A 21283-nucleotide genomic window follows, 5' to 3' on the forward strand; every position below is an offset into this window, starting at 1 on the left:
GGAACTCAGCCAGTAGCGGCCATTTTGGTGTCCTCGGACAGGACCCGCGGCGTCAGCAGTGGCAAAAGCGTGGTCGGTAGACGCCACCGCGAGGAAGTTTGCCCACCGTCGAGCGAGCGGTCGCCATTTTTTTCTTGCTCAGTTCCTCGAGATCGGTCTTTTTTTGCTTGCACCGACTGCTTCGTCACGTAGTTTTTCTCTTTTTGTCTTATTTTCTTTTTATTTTCTCGGCTTTCTCGCCCCCTCCGCGCTCGGCGCGCGCGGCTCTTCCCCTCCCCGGACTTTCGTTCGGTCACGGGGCCTCGGGCCCAACGCCGTATTTTTGATCTCTCTCGCACTCGCGGCCCGCTCACGAGCGAGCTCTCTCGGACCGGATGACCCACTTATCGAGTCGACTACACTCGATTTTTCGGCACCGACAATATTCCCCCCCCCCCCCTCTCTCCTCGCGCGACCAATTTTTTTCCGCAGCTTTGATTTCGACGTAACGTTTTTTCTCGCTTCCAAACTCGCCAGTTTTTCAAAAGCTCGCGCTCCGCTCCCGCAAAAGCACTTTCGTAACGAGGATTTCAATTCAGGCCTCCGATCCCGGGCCCTGCTGGACGAAGTCGTACAATTTTTTCATCCTCCCACCCCCAAATTTTCGAAATTCACAAAACAAAACAGTCCTTTGGCCTCAAATCGGCCGCGCGAACATTCCCCCACCGTCAGATCGAAATTTTCTTGACGTTTTTTAACACACTTCGAAACAGGTGGACGTGCGACAGTAAAAGAATCGCGACAATAATATTCACCCACTTGTCCGATTTCGACTCACCCCCGTCGCAGTCACAACTTTTTCTTTCAGCTCAAATAAAATTTCAAAATATAAATCGAATCTTCGAATCGAATAAAACAATCGTAAACGGTGGAACCTCGAACTTGGCGCGGCGGTCGTTCACTCTGGACTGGTCGTCGCCGATGCCGAAGACGGTCACACACACCGAAGAGACGGGCACACACGCGAACCAATGTAACACGGACGTACGAGCTTCTCCCGGTTTGGCGCTCCGCCTCGCAGGCCTGTCCCAGGCTCAACATTGTCTTACACGCATATATACGTATACACACAAGAATATACTTTATTCGACTGGGACGAGTCTCCCTACCTTACCTACTGTTATTCCCCCTGTCAAGTCCAAGGCTTTTACTGTACTAAATACTATAATCGACTCTTGACTCGACCCCTGGAGCATACCTGAGCACGGAAAATCCTTGCACAACAATTTATACAGGTTCCCATAGCCACTTGTCGAGCAGTATCTTGAGAACGAGTTCAAAATGCAGTGATCAAAGAGCGAGTGGAAAGAAACGCCTGAAGTAGTTTTGAGGCGAACTGTACTTTGCCGGTGTGTTGAGAGCTGAGAAAGGCCTTTAGAGTGGTTCGTTGAGGGCTTTTATATTTTGTGACGTTCCCCGCAGAGTCGGGTGGACATTTTAAATGGTTTAGTGTGAGGTTAGGAGGCGAAATGTTTTGAGTTTGGTTTTGAGGTGAACTTGGGATTTCGAGGTTAGTTTTTTCCGGCTTTTTCTGCGGGCTCCTTTTCGTTCTTGCACAAAGTTCCATCTCGCTGGGTTGGGGCATAAAAATAACGCGGAGCTTTCGACAGCCATTTTTTTCTGCATATTAGTATGCGCGTACGTCCGAAGTCTTATTAATTATTGAGAGAGTCGAAGGGAATAAGAAGGAAAAAGCGTTATCCACGCACAGCCGAGCGTAAATACGCGCGCGCATGGATCGTTTCGCTTGACGTTGCCGGTTGGACGGTGAACAGCGAAAAGTCATTTGCATCCTCAAAAATAACGTTGCTCGGCCGTTGGATTTCATTATTTTTCTCGTTTTTCTATGAAAACTTTTGTTTTTTCATTGTCCGGTGACGAGGAATGTTCGGGATAAAAATATAAAGACCTGCGGCTAAAGGGCGCTCGCGAGCTCAGGTCAGAAAGGCTTTTTCTACGCGAGATCCATTAGCACGACCGCAAAGACGCTGCGAAGGTTATTCTCAAGATCTGCTCTCGGGGCTGCTTCGACTGGAATGCATTCCAGTCAGCATTTTATCGAGAAAGGTGTGCACTCACTACGCTTCACATTGAATAACGTCGCTCGAGCGTATTAAGCAAGTTCAAGCGTATCTTACGGATAAATTATTTTCCAACTTTGCACAATTCAATTTTTTCAACAGAAACATTAAGACAGTAAAACTTCTGGCGGAATATGCCGATTATCCACCGTCTCGAAATTGAGATATTTATTATTGAAGTTCGCTATTTTTTTAAAACTTCCATAAGAGGCCATGTTTAACCTGTCATTTTTTCGTTAACGAATGTCGTGATTACCAGGCGGTGAGACCTCTCCAAATTTTTCACACATATTTAAGCGCTGTTCAACAAGATTCGCGCTAATTTTCAATTCGCTTACTTGGAATAATAAAATCAAATGTATTTTTCGTATGATATCCTATACATGTCGCTTGAACTTCCTTAATTATTTGTAGTCCCGTGGCAAAGTTGCAACGAATCGAAAATTACTGAAAATCTGTCTCGAGCCATATAATCTCAAAACCTTCGTCAGTCGCGTTGCCAGAAAATGAATATAATTTTCGTTGACGGTGTACTTGCGGAAGCAAAAAAATGTAAAATCGCGGAGACAAGATTGTTTTCGGAACGTTTTTTATTTTTTTCAAATCTCGAAGATTAAAGCGGCGCACCGTCCGTCGATAATGCAGCCCGCTTTTACCGACGGCCGGTAACGCAGAGAGCGCCGAGTTTCTTACCTTGCCGACGGTCGAATTCTGGATTGAGAAGCAAGAAAATTGTCGATTCAATTTCGAGCGATTCGTATGAAGGAAAAAAAACAGGTTATGGGCCTTTGATCCTGTGAAAAGAGAAGAAAAATCGGACGCACTCGCAACGCGATGTGTCTCGCGTTACACGCTTCCTTCTTCTGTTCCCCCGTGCCCATTTTTCGGGCGGTACAAAAGCAAAACGCCCCAGGGGGTGGGGAGGGCCCTGAATTGAGCAAAAACCAGTCGGACGTCTACTTTTCGTCGCGAGATCAACAAAATGAATTTTTACGGACCCTTAAAAATGTTGGATTGAAAAAAAAACACAAACAATGGAGCACGTGGTTCGAGTTTGTTTATTTCGACGGTTATTTACAAATCGACATTTTTCGATCGTAACGAAAGACACGAATGTGTCGAAATACCTGTTTATTCTGTTTATTCGACCTGAAAAAAGCCCTTTCGAGATCGGAATTTAGGGAGCCGAAAAAGTTGTTTGTTCTTCAAGTCCAGAAGTAGCTCGGCTCTCGTTGTTTCCTTCTCGCTCTATAACGGAACGTCCAACTATGCACACAAATATCTATGTATATACGGATTCAGGCGCGTGTCGATTTTCCCCATTTTTTTCTTCCGACGTTGACAAGAATTTAGTAAAATTCCATGTCAAAATTCATCGATCGCGACAAAGCCTACACAAAACTCATCGAATGGATCTGACGAAGTGTCGTTTTCACGTTGCTCCTCCCAAAACGATTATTTTTCGTAATTAAATTGATTGTCCGAAGTAGAATCACTCAATGACTCGCTCGTGACGGGATTTTTGCAGCGAAATCAGATGACTGGACCGGAGTGAATCACGCTCTCGTCACTGTTGATTTTTGCACGCAACAAAGAACAATGAAGTCGCGGGATGAGCTCGGGATCTTGACAACTCGCGTGATCAAATCAATCGATTATTATTCATACGTTCGCGGGCCTGGGAAAAGTGATTCACTCGATGACAAGACGCCGGCGTCATGTTCGGTCGAAATTGCGAATAAAGTGAGGTTCGCAGCCGCCATTTTTTTTAACGGTTCGAAAACTTTCGTTCGAACTCTCCTCGCAAATGACTTTCAGCGTCCCCGTAGAACAGGAAAAAATAAGAGTTTTCCGGCCCACTTCACTCGGAACGCCCACAGGTTTGAAAAATACTCGAAAAACCCCTGACAACGCAGTGGCCAAGGGCACCGCAGACACCTCGCTGCGCTCCTGGCTCGAAACTGACGCGCAAAACGGGGGAGACCCCGCCTCCGCCCCCCCCCCCCCCCTCCGCGTACCCCTTTTCATTCCAACCCGTCTCGCGTGTGCATCGGGGGGCTCACCACCGCGAGAGAAACGAGAACTGCTGCTGCTGCTGCTGCTGCTGCTGCTGCTGCTGCTGCTGCCGTTGCCGTTGCCGTTGCCGTTGCCGTTGCCGTTGCCGTTGCCGTTGCCGTTGCCGTTGCCGTTGCCGTTGCCGTTGCCGTTGCCGTTGCCGTTGCCGTTGCTGCTGTTGCTCTCTGTACATGCTCTTCGCGGGGAAAGCATTCCATTCATGTTTCGGTACTCGGGGCTTCGAAGCACCAGTTTGCGACCGCCCCTCGAACGACAAACACCAAAGAGTGCAAAAAGGAAGGAGGACTCGCTTTCGAGTCTCTCGAAATATTCTTTAATTTAATTTTAATTTTTTTTTCTATTTAAACCTGTCAAAAAGCCTCGAAGAAACGGTTTCTATATTTTCTCTCGATATTTTGAGGTTATTACTGCGATATTTATGCTAAAATATTCATAACAATTGAATTGTTGAAAATATTATTGTTTACGAAAACGCGAAAATGCTTCTTGCCCCTCTGATTCAACTTCCGGTTCGTTTGGCTCAACTAAAAAATCCGAGTGTCTGACTTGCAGCTTTAAAATTTAAAAAACTCTCCGGTGCGTCTGCGAGTGCTGCTTTTTGTTGGCTTTTTTACGCGATAGTGCATTGGGAAAAAATGTTTCGACCTCATGTGAGATAGTGAGGGTAAACGGGGCTGGGGGAGGCGGAGGAGCAGCGAGTCAAGTCGTGTGATGTACTCTCTTCATGTCTGACGAACACTGGGGCTCCCCCCGTTGACGCGCACCACTTCGGGACACCCGCTCGTATTTTAATATCAATATAGATATACTCACGTGGTCTTGCGAGGCAGCACTTCCGGTCGGTGGCAGAAAGTCGTCAGAGGCCGCAATACCTTATCGGTAAGTACATTTGCATTGTTTATTTTCCAATGTTTTTCGTTTTTTGACAATTTTGTGGGGATGCTTTTGAGGAATCGTGGAAAAATTTTCGATTCGAGGCAACTCGTGTAGATTCTCTAGAGTATTCGAAATCAGGTGTCGCGCGAGCAAGAGAGAGAGAGAGAGAGAGAGAGGGAGCGAGGAGATAAGTAGCTAATGCACGCTTTGGAATTCCGAGGGTTTCGTGAGTTATCGTCGGATCCTTGATTGAGAGTATTTTTTCCCACGCGCCACGAGGAGCACCCTAAAAATGTGTGAGTGTAATGAGCGAGAGAGAGAGACTGAGCGCGGGAGACGGAGCGCCAGCGAGAGGGGCGGGCGCTGCGCGCGCATCGGGAAAGCGCTCCGGAGTGGGGGAGGAGAGAGCGCCAGTGAGCCGGGAGCGACCGCGCCGGTTACATCGTCGCGCGCGTCTACCGCGCGGCCCTCCCCTCTCCCTCTTCCAGGAAGCTTTTGTCGTGATAACTTTACGAGGAAACGTTGCCTTTTCGTACGTACGCGATGTGTACTTTCGGACCAAACCATTCTCTCTTTCAGCTTCGAGTTTTTTCCCGGATTATCAGCACGATGCAAATATTGTGAGAAGCATTCTCGGCTTATCACCAGCGGAAAACGATAAAGAACGCGCGCTTTAGACACCGATATACTTCTTCTCGTTTCTCTCACCCACGAATTCCTATCAATATTCCAAACATACGAAAACGGATTCGAAGATACCATTAAACTTTGACCCGTTCCCATCCTTTTTTTCCCCCCTCGAACGACGCTTTTCCGAGAGCTAAACAAACAATCCGGAAGCAGAAAAAACACTCGTCACGATTTCGTTCCTGCGGCCCTTGGGAGTCGTCTTTATCGCGTTTCTCAACCAAACGCTTCACATACTCGGTTTATCACTGAAATAAAAAAAATAAAAAAAAAAAACTCGCATTCTCGCTTCATTCAAGCCCGATAAAAGATTTCGATAGTTCGTGCACGTACACACCGAACGTTCAAGCGTCTCCTCGTATCGGGGACGTGAAGAAAACAAAATAAAAAAAAACGACGTTTCAATAGAAGCGGCAACATTTTTCTCTGTTAGCTCAAGCTACGCAAACACTCGAGCGTTTTTTCCACCGGAATTTATGGAAGCCCTTTTTTCTCCGGCCGATTCACGTAAGTCTCACAACTTTTCTTCCAACGAGTAGTAAAGTCGATGAAAACAAACGCGAATATTCGACACTGTAAATGAATTTTCCACGAATACTAATTCGAGGCGTAAACAATTCGTTGAATATTCACAAAAGTATGTCAAAAATCGTAACGAGCTCGATTCTTCGGAAAAAAATAGATCGATCTATTTTCCTAATTAAATATTGACAGTCAGGGGCAAAGACATTTTTCGTCCATTGAAACGAGGCTCGTTTGTGTGTGCACGCGTGAAGTGGCAAGATGTTTCGAGTTTGACCGGGGCCTGTTTTTTCCATCTCCACGATCACGAAGAAAAAGAAAGACGGCGGCGCGGGAGGGGGGGGGCAGGTGTTGGCGCAGATGTCTCGAGCCCTTTGGCTTCCTCTCAATATCGAAGCGTTGCACCGTCAAGTTTATTTTTATTTTTATTTTTTTCGAATAATTCATTAAATTTTTATCTATAAAATTCGAACTTTTCATTTTTACCATTTTTCTCTGTATCCGAAAATTCGTTTGAAAAATGACACTTCCGAGGACGAGAGATTCGAAGAACCCGGACAAAAAATAATGCTCATGTACCTCGTATCAGGGCACTTGAAACCGCAATTAATCCCACAAACGCTTATTCACAAGCCAGAAATGAAATGTCCCCACGTCGCCTCATTTTATTTATAGAAATTTAAGTCACAAACACAACAATAACAATAGTAATCTCTTTATTATTCGTATTTAGAAATCAGTCATTCAGACGCAATATACTTGCCAGTCGGTTCTGTTTTTCCACTCGGCGACGTAGTACGTGCTCGGATTTTCCAAAAGCCAAGTCAACTCGGCACGCTCATTTCGATCGTGCGCTTCAGATTTCTTCGAATTTTATAAAAATCACATTTTCGGGTGTTTTTTTCACACTTTATTCGTCGCGGTCCTCGCTCATCGAGGTTACACGGAAAATTTGTGTTTTTTCGAAAATTTTGGCATTCCTCGGTCCCATTTAAGGTTCTTTTTCGTACGGTATTACACCTTTTTTTGAAAACGGTTTCAAAATAATCCTCAGATCGTAATAAACCAGTGGGATTTTTATTTAAATTTCATGAGACCGAAAAGTGTCTTAAAAACTATTTTTTATTTATAATTTTCAACTTTCGCGCGGAAACGCTAGCCGCCATGTTGTTTCGGTTTGTGACGTCGCTCCGTTAGTAAACAATACGATGGCGAAAGACCAAGTAACAAGATTCGTGAATATAATGAGTTATGATAGTACATCATTGGTGTTTCGTGCCTGAATGCGATAATACGAGTGTAAAAATGCCACAAAAATTGTGGATTCATCGCCACCATCGACATATTTATCATTGGTAGATTTGTACTTTTTGCTTTCACAAAACCGTCTTCCATCATGCGATTTTAATAAAATTAATGATAAAAGTCCACAAAAGTACATAATAACTTGTAAAATTTGAAAATAACGCAGAGCGAGGGATAAGAATCTAGATTGTTAACTGTCGGAGTGACGTCACGTTGGAATCCAATATGGCGGATGGCGTTTTAGACATTTGAAAAACAGAGATGAAAAAGGACGATTTTTAAAATTGAATTATAAAATTTACATTCCATTTTTATGAATAAATATTGACGTTTCTCGTTTACTCTTTACGAAATGTATCATGAACAACATGCATTTTTATATATTTTTTTACATTGTGTAAAATACCCTGCTCATTCATTTTTGGCAAAATTATAATTTTGAATATTTTCGATCAAATTTTTATTGAAAAAACGTTGAATTATCAAATCTTTAATATTTTATCCCAACAATTGTTGTTGTTTTTAATACTTTTATAGTTTTGTTTCCGGAACTTTTTGTTTTTTCTTTTTCGTTTATGAGGTCGCGGGTGAGAAAGAAATTTTTCGAGATTTGAATATATTTTTTAACAAGAATTCGGTTGTTTTTTATTGCATTTTTCGTTGATGAGATAAAAAAATGGTAACTTTTCAAATTTTTAATGAATTTTTTTGTTTTCCAAAAAATAGTGAAGCCTCCACGATGTCGTGATGGCCGAAAAACGTCCACTTCCGGTGCCGGAGGTTGTGCCCGAAGCTCGTAGTAGCAGCCCCGAAAGCAAAAGGACGAAGAAGCAGGGGGAAGCTGAGGAGGAAAGCTCGTCGGGGGAGAGGAGTTTAGAGAGCTCGGAAAAATTGGCAGGTGCTGAAAGCTCGCGGAGGGAAGGTCGAGCCGAGAGTAAGGACGAGGATGAACCGTCACTGGGCTCGGGGAGCCGCGGAGCCGGTGAGCCTGCCGAACAAGACTTGGAAACGCGGACCAGAGATTTGAGCCGGTTCGTAATGGGACAGAGCGGGGAAAGCTCCAGGACCCAGTCCGGGAGCAGCTCCCACGTCGGCGAACACGCCCACTACGAGGAAATATCCGTCATCGGGGACGGCGCCTACGGCACCGTCTACAAGGCCAAGGACCTCACGAGCGGCCAAGTCGTCGCGCTGAAAAAAGTCCGCGTACCCCTCACCGAGGACGGCCTGCCGACCTCGACCCTACGCGAAATCGCGGGGCTCAAACAACTCGAGAGATTCGAGCATCCTCACATCGTGAGTGCCCTCCGACCACCGCATTTTTCCACCGCTTGTCTTCGAGTATAATTTACGGCAACTCCGGTACTGCGTGCTAGTCAAATGAGTGGTAAATTTTCAAAACGCTTTTAGACCGAGTTTAACGTACCGATTAAATGTATTGCTAGTGGATTTGTATCACTGCATGTCTTATTAAAGTATTACTGGATGGATAGCCCAGCCGATGAATTGTACCTGATCGGAATTTCCGTACTTCGTGATGCGATAAAAGTCTGAAAACTTCAGCAACATTTGGAAAGTTATGAACTACAATTATCAATGATAATATTGCCCAAACGTTATTAATAAATTGTTCAAATAAATAATTTTTTAACAATTTTACAGTAAAGCCTTGTTCTTTTTTGACGAATCGAATGTGCGCATTTTTATAAATGCTCATGATTCTTTTCAGAATTTTCGTGGATTTTTGTAATTGCGTTTTTTAAATTTTTTAAGTGGCTCTATTTGTACATTTTTGATGCAGTAGCCTTGAAACTTTTCAAAACTGATGGTAAATATGTCTTCTAAAACATATCGAAAATTCAAATTAAAAAAAATTTTTTTCAACATTTTTTCAAGAAATTTGAAAAATCCACGAAAATTGTGAAAAAATTCATGAGCATTCGGAAAAATACACACATTTGATTCGTAATAAAAAAACAATAGGTCACCGCAAAATTAGTAAATAATTATTTGTTTAAACAATTTGTTATCAACTTTTGGGCAATATTATTATTGATAATTGTTGTTCATAGCTTTCCAAATGTTGTTGAATTTTTTCAGATTCTTATTGCATCACGGAGTACGGAAATTCCAATTAGATATCATTTTTGGTCGAGCTATCCATCCAGTTATACCTTAAGGATATTTGGTACAGGCTTATAATGTTGCCATGCCAAACCATGCTAAAAACATAAAAAATTTCAAAATGATCAGAATTTTATAAAATTTGGTTAACGTATTCTTTAGTGCCAAATTTGACAATACAAATTATTTAAGATTTTTCTTCTGTACAGTTATATCGAGTAATTGATCACTAAAGTTCATACATCGTTAAGATGTAAAAATATTAAAAACGCTAGTTTTGCAAAAGCATCAACTGATAAATGCTCATTTCCACGCTGACAAATTTTCACTGGTATTTTTCAAAGAATTATCTGCGTTTTTTGGTCGATTTCATTGCAACAAGTCTCGTTTTGTTCGTCAACCGGTCCTCTGTGAATCCACCGTGTAGTTGTTTTTTTAACTCGATCGTTTAACTGTCGCAGCTAATTGTTTATTAAGTGAAATAACTTTTTCATTCATAATTTATCTCAGGAATGAGTTTGAAGGAAAATCTACGTGGTGCATTCGTAGAGGATCAGTTGAGGAACAAAATGAGACTTGGTGCAATAAAATCGGTTTAAAAGTACAGATGATTCTTTGAAAAATACCCGTGAAAATGTGTCATCATGGAAATTTGCATCTGTCAGTTGATAGTTTTGCAAAACTATCATTTTTAATATTTTTTAACGCTAATAAAATATGCTTGAATACATATCTACTGACAATAAGTTTAATCGGTACACGTTGAACTTGGTCTAAAAGCGTTTTGAAAATTTACCACTCATTTGACCAGCATGCGGTACAGGAGTTACCTTGAGTGAAAAAGAAATGAGAATATTGGGAAATTTTGCAGGTCCGACTTCTCGACGTCTGCCAAGGATCTTACCTGCAATTGCCCTCGGGAGACGGTCGCACGGAAAGGATCGACCGAGGACTGACCCTGTGGCTCGTGTTCGAGCACGTCGAGCGCGACCTCGCTTCGTACATCGCCTCGTGCTCGAACCGACAGAGCATTCCGAGCGATCTCGTTCGACAGATGTCCAGAGAAATTCTTCTCGGGGTCGATTTTCTTCACAGCCACCGAATCGTCCACCGTGACCTCAAACCGCAAAACTTACTGGTTACGAGCGAAGGCCGAATTAAAATCGCCGATTTTGGACTCGCCAAAACTTATGATTTCGAAATGCGCTTGACCTCGGTGGTGAGTTTCGACGGGACAGTTAAGAGTCTTTGGAAAATCGCTTTTCAAGGATCTTTTCTCACCCCTTGACAGCGGCTCGGAATTTTTCTGTAATACCAACTTGGAAAACTCAAATTTTCACTCATTTTTCAAGTCGACACGAATCCCCTCGAATTTTTATATATTTTATCGCCTTTTCAAGCTCGCTTCTCCATTTTTTCAAACTTTAAGGTCGTCACCCTCTGGTACCGGGCGCCCGAAGTCCTGCTGGGCTGTCCCTACGCAACGCCCGTCGATTTGTGGTCGGTCGGCTGCATACTGGCCGAAATAAACAGGCTGCAGCCTCTGTTCCCTGGGACGAGCGAGGGGGACCAACTCGACAAGATTTTCCAGTGAGTCCGGGTTTCCGTGCGAGTTCAAATGCCTTTAAAACTCGTAGCTCGTCAGTTCTCCCTGATTTCATCGCTTTCTCTGCATTCCAGGTTGATAGGGACGCCGAGCCACGACAGTTGGCCGGAAAACGTGTCGCTCAGCTGGACCGCGTTTCCTCACAGGCAGGCGAAGCCACTGAGGAGTGTAATTCCGAGTCTGGAAGACGAGGGCTTAGATCTCATTCAAAATTTGCTTACGTTCGATCCCCACGTGCGTTTGACCGCTGCCCAGGCGCTCTTGCACCAATATTTCTCCGGAATGGCCTCCTGAACCCCCCACTCGACCTCGTTTTTCGTATTATTATCGTTAGCACTAGCCTTAATCGCTGATCAAACTTATCCCTTCGATCTAATAATCGTGTCTCAACTGTTATTCGTCAGCCTGTATATTCAGGACGCTTCCATCTTTGATCTCTTATTTATTTGCACTCCAAACCTCCATCCATGACCGGAAAAAGTCGAACTACTAAATCCAACTCTGAATTCGCAGCCCCCCCATATGGAAACGATTATACATCGGCCCATCGATCGACGATCGTTTCCATTCCACCTGGAAAATGTAATTTTTCACGTATTTATCTAATCCTAAGTTATTTTAAGTATTATTCGTCGTTTTTCCCCCTTAATTCACTTGTACATTTAACGAAAAGTAATGCAATTATTTTTGTAAGCTAGAAATCATGGAAATCCTCTAATTTGCTCAATTCGCTCCGGCCTCCTAGCTCCGGTACCCGAACAAGTACGCGGATACACATTTTTACCCTCCTTAAACCCCAACGCAACCGGATTTTCATGATTTAGTATTAATTCTCGTATTCTTCGTTATTTCCGAGAATTTTTTTCGTGTCTCTCAAGACTGGGGTCCTCGTGATCCGCTTAGGACTGCTGGATCGATTTAGGATCGTCCACGTTAAGAAATAAGCATAACCAGATATTTTCACTGCCATGAAATACGTAATGTCGAATCGCGACGATTGCTTCGTCCGATTTTTGTTATAGTTCGATTTATTATAGTTTATTTTATATATTTGTGTGCGTACTTTTGCCTGTACAGACGTTCTGAATTTCGTATTTTTTTACATTTAATATCTCGTACCTCATCGTAAATTTATTTATAAAAACAATAATGAACAATAGAATTTGTATATGAAGATTTAAAATCGCAGAGATTGATGTTGAGACTGTAAACTATTGAATAAAGATTTTTATAGTTTTGTACACCCGAAAGAGCGAAAAAAATGTTTTTTTTTCTCTGCACTTGTGAATCGAACCTTTTTGGGGGTTCTGGACTGCTCCAAGCTTCTTCGGATTCGAATTTCCCGCTCTCGAGCTTTCCCGCCGGGTCGGAAAGTTTTTTCAATATGGCGACTCGAACTTTGGCCAGGATTTCGCGAAATGATTGAAACTGCGATAAAGCACAATAAATTTTGAGTCGAACTTCATGATTTTCTATAAAAATGAGATTCTCGACTTTTGTCAGGGGCGCGAGAACGTGCCTCTTCAGTTTTGAGGGCTCGGTGCCCAGCGGCGCCGCTTACCGGCTCAGAAAAATGGCGACCGAGGTCGAAAAATCACAGTCAGCTGCTCCCGGCGGTGACACTATCTTTGGAAAAATACTTCGCAAAGAAATTCCGTGCCAGTTTATTTACGAGGATGACAAGGTGCGTTGAATCTTACGATGATTGGAAATATTGTCTTTTTGTGAGCAATCGTGATCCACTTGTTCCGCGGAACTTTCGAGCCCGGCTTGAGACCTGTTTTATTCGGCACCGTCGTGTCTCTATTCGGGTGAAAATCGTTATTTATTGATTAAAAAGTTCTCAAAATTATGTTTCGTAATTTCGTAATGAAAAATTGCTTGGAAATAAAATCATTTAACGACCCGGCGATCAAGTAGCGCCATAACCTAAAATTGCGCGTGGCAACAAAGTACGCGAATAGCTTGCAGGCTTCGAGCCAGTTTTTATGCGTACTCGAGTGAAAAATTTTGTTGAAATTCCCCAAAATATTGGCGAAAAAATAGGATTTTGATGAATTTCCATGGGAAAAAATTGTGAGAATCAACGACGTCGATTCAAGCGGCCCCTCAAACGTATTCGCGCGTTCAATTGTAACAAAATTTTGGAAAAACTCGAGTCATTTTTCTGAATTCGTATTCATTGGCTCAACAAGAAAAAACATTTTGATTACCAGTGCGTGGCGTTCAACGACGTGAATCCACAAGCGCCGAAGCATTTTTTGGTTATTCCTCGCAAGCCGATAGAGCAACTGTCGAAATCGGAGGAATCCGATTCAGGATTGTTGGGGCATTTGATGTATGTGGCGCAGAAAGTCGCGAAACAAGAGGGTTTGGATAATGGATTTCGTTTGGTGATAAATGACGGTCGTGACGGTGCACAATCGGTTTATCATTTGCACCTGCATGTGTTGGGTGGTCGGCAGATGGAATGGCCGCCGGGTTAAAAACACCTGTTGAATTTTTCGTACCGCCATTTCGGACGCCAGAATAAATTAAACAAAAGATAACCTTCAAAAATATGTCAAAACTTGAATAAATCGAAGAACAATAAAAAAACCATTAAAAAAATAAAATTTTATTGAAAAAAACCCCATTTTTCAGCTCCTATTCCCTTTTCTCGTAAACTTGATACTCGAAACGAACATCATTTTCCTCCTGAATTCCTTGGGGCACCGTCGTTTCCTGGACGCGCTTCAAATTGCTCGGGATTGGTGGAAAAAATGTGTCGCATTCAAATTTTTTCATTATTTTCGTCAGATAGAGTCGATGGAAATGAGGAGATTCCATGGATTCCTAAAACGAATATTTGTCACTTAATTATCGACGCGATCAGTTTTAGATTTTATTTACAGCCGTCAAAAAAAAAAATCGAACGTTTAGAGATCGAAAATGTCGTCAGACATTTTTTCAATTCCTTTTGTGACGCAATCGTTCAGAAGTTGAATAAAAACTCGTATCACGAGTGTTGCGAGTGCCGAGAAAAAAATGGCGGAAACGGAATTTTTCGCTTTCCATCCCCCCACCTCCCCCTTAATAACGACATTTCAAATATCCAACCTTGTAAACAGAACCCCCACCAATGACCCAGATTTTTTCAACTCGGTCTTTCAGCTCTGAATTGGATATGAATTTTAGAGCTGCAGAAATACTGCTGCAAACGATCGCTTCGTCGCCTAAATTCCTACGAAATTAAATAACGAAGATTGAGAAAAATGAGTGAATTATCGCCGCGTGAAAATCGATGGAAAGAAAATAATTACAGCGACTGACTGGTCAACACCATGTTTATTCGATCTTTCAGAGGACGATATTTTTTTGGAATACATTCCCAGGTCCTTCTCCCCATTAGAACAACATTTTTTTTATTTTCTTCCTTTGTTTTCGTAGTCATGTCAGTAAAAAACGCCATTTCGCTCCTGTCGTGCAGAAATAATGGAATCATCACAACGATCGGAGATCCGTCGGTTCATCCGTTTCAAGGCCACTTACTTGAGTCTCCATGGTAATTTACCGTTTATCCCGATCCCCATGTCCTCGCACGCGGCTGCGATCAAGTTTAATTTGAATTGCATCGCTGTATTTTGGCGGGAAAGTTTCGACGTTTTTTTACGATAAAATTCGGTTCGAATAAATTGTTGATGTTTTTGGACCCACGTGCGGCTCGGACATGTGCTTAACTGCCAAGTTTGAACTGGTTTTTTACCGACAGGCGGCGCTGCTATGGGGATTTCGAACTTCCCCAACACTCGCATAGGGAGCAGCACTGGTTTAAGGCTGCACCGCGAAGATTTGAATCACAAGGACCTTCTGAGACGTGTCGGAGACTCGGCCGACTTTTTTGATTTCTGAATATTTCGAGTGTCTTATACGAATTCTTCTATTTCGTTAAAATTTTAAATTATTAATCCTCGAATATGAATCTACGAATTTTTATTCATTCATGTCCGCGTTATGGTGAAATCATTTGGTGAAAGAAATGCTACAGATCGAAGAAAAGATCGCGACAACAGGCGCGTTCAGGGGATTCAAACAATGCTGAATGTTATTCACATCGGCTTTTACCTTCATTGATTTTATTTACGCCCTACTTCAAATACACTTTTTTGCTGCTAAACAGAGAAACGAACGATGAATCATAAACACGAGAGAAAGCAGAAAACAGAAAATGCGAAACGACTGGATGGAAAAAGTAGAGAAAAAGTAGTGAAAGCGGGAAGGGAAACGACAAGGAAACGAGTACGAAAAACCAAAATGGTGGCAGGACAAGTTTCAACTTTGTACCATTACGGTGTTCTGCTCCGTGCTCGTGTCTAAGAAACTTTAATTAAATAATAATAGTTCTGACTAATGTTAACCAAGTGAAGTCCAAAAATGACGATATTAAAGTTATTCAAGTGTTCCGTGCATCCAAGAAGGTTGTCAAACTTGTCAACCAGTGCATTTCACGTAAGACTTAGTCCTTCGATTTTTAGGTTAAGCACTCAAAGTATCTTTTGAATATCTTCAAACAATTCAAATAATTAACGAAAAACAAATTCTATCACATCGCTACGTTGGAATTTCAGAAAAATGTACGTTTTATGGCATCTTATGAAAAATACGCGGAACATAAGGCGTTGGAAAAAATTCGTAATATTGGAATATCGGCGCACATCGATTCTGGAAAAACTACTCTCACCGAACGTATCTTATTTTATACAGGCAGAATATCAGAAATGCACGAAGTAAGTTTATGATCTAATTATTCGTGATAATCGCAGAAAGTGATTTGAAAGGATCTTGGAATTTTACACAAAATAGAAGAAAAATTAATCAACTCGTGCTCTAAGGTCAAAGGCAGAGACAACGTTGGAGCGGTAATGGACAGTATGGAACTGGAAAGACAGAGAGGAATCACCATCCAATCAGCAGCGACTTACACACTTTGGAAAGATCATAATATCAATATAATTGATACTCCAGGGCACGTAGATTTTACCGTCGAAGTTGAAAGAGCTTTAAGAGTTTTGGACGGTGCTATTCTGGTGCTTTGCTCTGTCGGTGGTGTTCAGTCGCAGACTTTGACAGTTAATCGGCAAATGAAGAGATACAACGTGCCCTGCTTAGCGTTCATTAATAAATTAGACAGAATGGGTGCTAACCCGACGCGTGTTATGCAGCAAATGAGATCGAAAATGCACCACAACGCGGCCTTTGTCCAAATCCCCATTGGCCTCGAAGCTGCAACCAAAGGGATTGTCGATCTTGTCGCTCAAAAAGCTCTTTACTTCGAAGGCACTTTCGGGGAAGAAATACGGGTTGACGAAATTCCTGCTGACATGAGAACCGGTTTGAAACTTCAAATTCCATGATTTTGGAATTAGCAGTATTACAAAGAAACATTATGAATTTTTCTTTTTCAGAATCCAACGAACGTCGCCAGGAATTGATCGAACATTTGAGCAACGTCGATGAAACGCTCGGAGATTTTTTTCTCAATGAAAAAACACCCAGCGAAGACGATATCGCTGATGCGATTAGACGAACTTGCCTCAAACGAACTTTTACTCCCGTTTTCGTTGGTACTGCCCTCAAAAACAAAGGCGTTCAGCCTCTTCTCGATGCCGTTATACGCTACTTGCCACATCCGGGCGAAGTTTCCAACTACGCTATTCGGGAACTGCCAGGGTAATTTTTTTCAAATCTTTGAGATCATTTTTCAATTGATTTTTCAAAAAATATGGAAAAATATTCATAAAACAAAGGTTTTTACGTTCACCAATCAGTACATTACTCGAATCTAGATTTGTGAATTCGTTTCAGAGAAAAAACCGAGAAAGTTTTGTTGGATTCTGCGAGAAACGATAAAAAGCCGTTCGTGGGTTTGGCATTCAAGCTCGAGGCAGGGAAATTTGGTCAATTGACGTACTTCCGTTGCTACCAAGGAAAGGTGGCGAAGAGTGATACGATTGTCAACACGAGAACGAAAAGAAAAGTTCGAATTTCAAGATTGGTTCGTTTGCACTCGAATACAATGGAGGACGTGAACGAAGTCTATGCCGGCGACATTTTCGCTCTCTTTGGAATCGATTGCGCTTCCGGTGACACTTTTACGAATAACCCGAAATTAGAAATATCCATGGAATCGATTCATGTCGCCGATCCCGTTATTACCATGGCGATCACACCCAAAAATGCCAAAGATCGTGACAATTTCGCCAAAGGGATCCAAAGATTCACGAAGGAGGATCCAACGTTCCGGTTTCAATACGATTCTGATAACAAAGTAAATTCATTTTTTGAGCAGAATGATTCGTTAGTAATAATTTAAGTGATGAAAGTATAAAAATATGAAAATCATTAACAGGAAAGCATCGTTTCCGGGATGGGGGAGCTCCACCTCGAAATTTATGCTCAGAGGCTCGAGCGAGAGTACAATTGTCCTGTAATATTGGGCAAGCCGAAAGTATCATTCCGGGAGACGCTCACAGAGCCATGCGAGTTCGATTATTTGCATAAAAAGCAGTCTGGAGGCGCGGGTCAGTTTGCGGCAGTGGAAGGAATCCTCGAGGTGAGAATGAAGTCGACAGAAGTAGAGCATTTTTCGGATGGAATTGGATAACCATTGGAATGAAATTCTAGCCGCTGCCACCTCAACAAAACACGCAGCTGCTTTTCGTGGATGAAACGATCGGGACGAATGTTCCTAAGCAATTTATACCAGGGATTCAAAAAGGATTTTACAAAATGTGCGAAAAAGGCTTGCTCACTGGCCACAAGCTTTCGGGCTTGATATTTCGTCTCAGGGACGGAGATCATCACATTGTTGATTCTTCGGAATTGGCATTCAACCTTGCAGCTCAAGGCGCTATCAGACAAGTCTTCGAGAGAGGGTCTTGGCAAATTCTTGAACCGATTATGGCTGTCGAAATTACTGGCCCTGAAGAATTTCAAGTAATTTCTAAATAAATATCGAAAATCAATGAATGAGCGAGTGAATGAATGGATGAAAACACGAATGAGTAAATTCGTGAACGAACCAACGAGAGAATTATAAAAATGAGTGAATCGATGACCGAAGAAATGCATGCAAGTGAACGGATGAAAGAACAAGTGAGTTATTTAACTGATGATATAAACGAACGTCCCATTTTTCAGGGTGTAGTGCTAGGACACTTGAATAGGAGAAAAGGAATAATAACTGGTACGGAAGTGATGGAGGGATGGTTCACTGTTTGCGCAGAAGTCCCATTGAACGAGATGTTTGGTTATTCCGGAGAGTTGAGATCATCGACGCAAGGAAAAGGAGAATTTTCCATGGAATATGCAAGATACAGTCCGTGTTCCAGAGAACTACAAGAAGAGATGGTCCGACTGTATCAAGAATCGTTGCCAGGAGCTGTTCAACAGAAAAAGAAAATCTAGTTAGCTCCGTTATCATTGAGACAATTTAGTTAGTTGACTCAACTTTTCAAATCATCGACTTAATTGATTCTTGACTCAATGAGAATCGATTGATCAGTTCAACGTTCCACTTTATGTTGATTATTCGCCTTCAACGCCCAACGATCACCAACTTGTAAATATTCATAAAATAAAAAGATCGTGCGTTGGACGTCGATTCGTTCTTGATTCATGAGTTCAAACTTTTCTTCGGTTCTGCAATTGATTTTCTTTCAAAATTTTCAATTTTTCAGAATAAATTAATGATTTATTCTGAAAAATTAGTTAATGACAGAAATAAATATTGAGTTTGCGAATAAAATCAACTAGAAAATAAAGGTTTTTTGTTCGGAGCAAATTTCCTCTTAAATTTTCTCGAATAAAATTTGCTAACGTCGCACATTCTGATCAACTCGGAAATTCGTGACTCGGAATAATAAGAGCAACGAATTTACGAAATTTTCTTCGCAATTGGGCAACGTTTTGTTGTCTCGAGCTCTGCATGTTTTGCTCATTAAACGAAACATCGTTTAACACGTTGATCCGACGTGTTGAAATTGATAAAACATCGTTCGAACGTGTTTTGGAGACAACAACATTTCGATCTTCCCAGGAGCAATATGAAATAATTGCGTTGGAAAAACAGTTCTATTTTTGTTACAAAATACTGTGAGAATTATGATGAAATTATTTGCGACGTTTTTTTAATCGTCATCGAAATTGATGAACCTTGGATATCTCACGTATAGAAAGAATGCATTTTTTTTGGAATATCGTTTTTCTAGAGCTCGATTGCTCAATCGGCATTACCGATGGCACGTTCTTCCGATACGAGTTGAGTGCGGCGCGTGACACTCGGTCAATTTTTCGGATAACGAACTTGCCTTTGTTCCTTTTATCATTTTTTGGCATTTATAAGCTCGATGCGACTAATTTTTACACAAATTAGTGGCGTCAGCGACCGTTGGTTGTTACGCAGCCTGAAGAACGTCGAATATTTTGTCTCCAAACTTTTTGAACTCCGTCATCTGTGAATGGCACTTTTTGCCAATATTTTTTCGCTCATTCAAATTCATTGAAGAATTTTCGAGAGGATCCTCTAAATCGAGTGAAATGAAGCCCACGATGCGAATGTACATTAGAAGTGCGTTTCTGATGTCGATCTTTGTTGCGTTCTGCATGAGCCAAAAACCTGAAGGGGACGAATCGGGTCGTTCGGGTCCGCCAGGTCCGCAGGGTTTGCCAGGTGAGCGGGGTTTGCCAGGTGAGCCAGGTCCGCAAGGTGAGCCGGGTCCGCAAGGTGAGCCGGGTCTGTCAGGTGAGCAGGGTCTGCCAGGTGAGCCAGGTCAGCCAGGTCTGCAGGGTCTGCCAGGTCAGCCAGGTCTGCAGGGTCCGCCAGGTCTGCAGGGTCCGCCAGGTCAGCTGGTTGAGAAGAAGCCTGACAAGGAAGGCGAGTCTTGCAAGGATGATGACAAGTCCGGCAAGGGAGACAAGTCTTGGAAGAAAGATAAGTTTTGGAAAAAAAATAAGTTTGGTAAGAAAGGTAAGGGTGATGACAAGGGTGGCGACAAGGGATGTGACAAGAGCGGCGACAAGAAGGGCGACAAGGGGAGCGACAAGGGCTGCGAGAAAGATAAGTCCAGTGACAAAGAAAAGTCTGGTGATAAAAATGAGTGTTGGAAAAAAAATAAGTTTTGTAAGAAGGGTAAGGGTGGTGACAAGAGTGGTGACAAGGGTGGCGACAAGGGATGTGACAAGAGTGGCGACAAAAAGGGTGACAAGGGTGGCGACAAGGGCTGCGAGAAAGATAAGTTCAGTGATAAAGATGAGTTTTGGAAAAAAAATAAGTTCGGTAAGAAGGGTAAGGGTGGTGACAAGGGTGAGGACGGTGAAAAAACGAAGTCGAAATTTGGCAAAAAATACTAACTTTGTGAAAAATATTATGAAGTAAGATTTTTATATATTATTGCTTGATACTTATGTTGTTGTTTCAATCTGGACCTACGGACTGCCATCTAACTCTCATTTAGCATTATTGATTTATTAGTTTAATTTCTTTCAGCAGTTAAAAAGAAACACAAGAATAGCTCTAGTGTCAAAAGGTGTTTAGAGAATTGTCATAACCGTTGTTGTATGCTTTCTCATTGTCTTTGCTCCATATAATTTTATATTGTTTTTGTGCTTCTTTACAAATTGAATTTAAACTCTGCTGTTACGTGAAAAATTGTTTAAGTGATAAGTAATACGTTATAACTCTGATGAATAAAGCTGTCATTTTTCTTCCACTTCGTCGTTTCATTCAATATTTGCTATTATATATGTCACTCCTTTTGTCTGAAAATACCAAAAATACGACGTTGTGTTTCTCGATCGACGACGAGGAACGTCAGGAAGAACTGGAGCAATTACATTGGATAAAATTTATATTATAATTTAGTTGTAGTTGAATACAAAAAATTTGTTAATAACAAAGGGAAATAAATAAAAATCTTTGAAAGTAAAA

The 21283-nt window shown here is 42.0% G+C and overlaps 5 protein-coding genes across 10 annotated transcripts in view; 4 read left to right on the top strand and 1 right to left on the bottom strand.

Annotated features, from left to right (window-relative positions):
• Cdk4 (Cyclin-dependent kinase 4) overlaps positions 1 to 12566 on the top strand; it is a 28503-nt gene extending 15937 nt beyond the window's left edge. The window contains exons 1-5 of one of the 6 annotated variants that reach the window (XM_043432848.1): positions 4167 to 5075; positions 8313 to 8882; positions 10582 to 10929; positions 11140 to 11300; positions 11391 to 12566. In XM_043432848.1, coding sequence (XP_043288783.1) covers positions 8334 to 8882; positions 10582 to 10929; positions 11140 to 11300; positions 11391 to 11610 — 1278 coding nt within the window. In that variant the 5' untranslated portion in view covers positions 4167 to 5075; positions 8313 to 8333 and the 3' untranslated portion in view covers positions 11611 to 12566. Of the gene's footprint in view, positions 1 to 4166; positions 5076 to 5470; positions 6267 to 6884; positions 7293 to 7426; positions 7637 to 8312; positions 8883 to 10581; positions 10930 to 11139; positions 11301 to 11390 lie in introns of those variants that run through there. The other 5 variants (XM_043432852.1, XM_043432849.1, XM_043432850.1 and 2 more) reach the window with 5 other exon arrangements.
• A 150-nt stretch (positions 12567 to 12716) lies between these two features.
• On the top strand, positions 12717 to 13931 carry HINT1 (histidine triad nucleotide binding protein 1). Its single transcript, XM_043432863.1, has 2 exons — positions 12717 to 13000; positions 13533 to 13931. The coding sequence occupies exons 1-2, from the start codon at positions 12797 to 12799 to the stop codon at positions 13800 to 13802; spliced, it is 474 nt and encodes a 157-aa protein (XP_043288798.1). The 5' UTR covers positions 12717 to 12796; the 3' UTR covers positions 13803 to 13931.
• On the bottom strand, positions 13913 to 15142 carry Dhfr (dihydrofolate reductase). The gene is made up of 4 exons (XM_043432859.1): positions 14848 to 15142; positions 14619 to 14774; positions 14416 to 14539; positions 13913 to 14151 (listed from the first exon to the last, which is right to left on the bottom strand). Exons 1-4 carry the CDS (start codon positions 15108 to 15110, stop codon positions 13963 to 13965), a joined length of 732 nt encoding a protein of 243 aa, XP_043288794.1. The 5' UTR covers positions 15111 to 15142; the 3' UTR covers positions 13913 to 13962.
• A 308-nt stretch (positions 15143 to 15450) lies between these two features.
• Positions 15451 to 18969, top strand: mEFG1 (mitochondrial translation elongation factor G 1). The gene is made up of 8 exons (XM_043432840.1): positions 15451 to 15804; positions 15924 to 16082; positions 16188 to 16686; positions 16761 to 17025; positions 17161 to 17623; positions 17705 to 17908; positions 17980 to 18291; positions 18496 to 18969. The coding sequence occupies exons 1-8, from the start codon at positions 15730 to 15732 to the stop codon at positions 18760 to 18762; spliced, it is 2244 nt and encodes a 747-aa protein (XP_043288775.1). The 5' UTR covers positions 15451 to 15729; the 3' UTR covers positions 18763 to 18969.
• A 924-nt stretch (positions 18970 to 19893) lies between these two features.
• LOC122418392 (collagen alpha chain CG42342-like) lies at positions 19894 to 20706 on the top strand. The gene has a single exon (XM_043432564.1). It carries the CDS (start codon positions 19894 to 19896, stop codon positions 20704 to 20706), a length of 813 nt encoding a protein of 270 aa, XP_043288499.1.
• Positions 20707 to 21283: the final 577 nt, after the last annotated feature.

Source organism: Venturia canescens, chromosome 11 (assembly GCF_019457755.1).
Source record: "Venturia canescens isolate UGA chromosome 11, ASM1945775v1, whole genome shotgun sequence".
NCBI lineage: Eukaryota > Metazoa > Arthropoda > Insecta > Hymenoptera > Ichneumonidae > Venturia > Venturia canescens.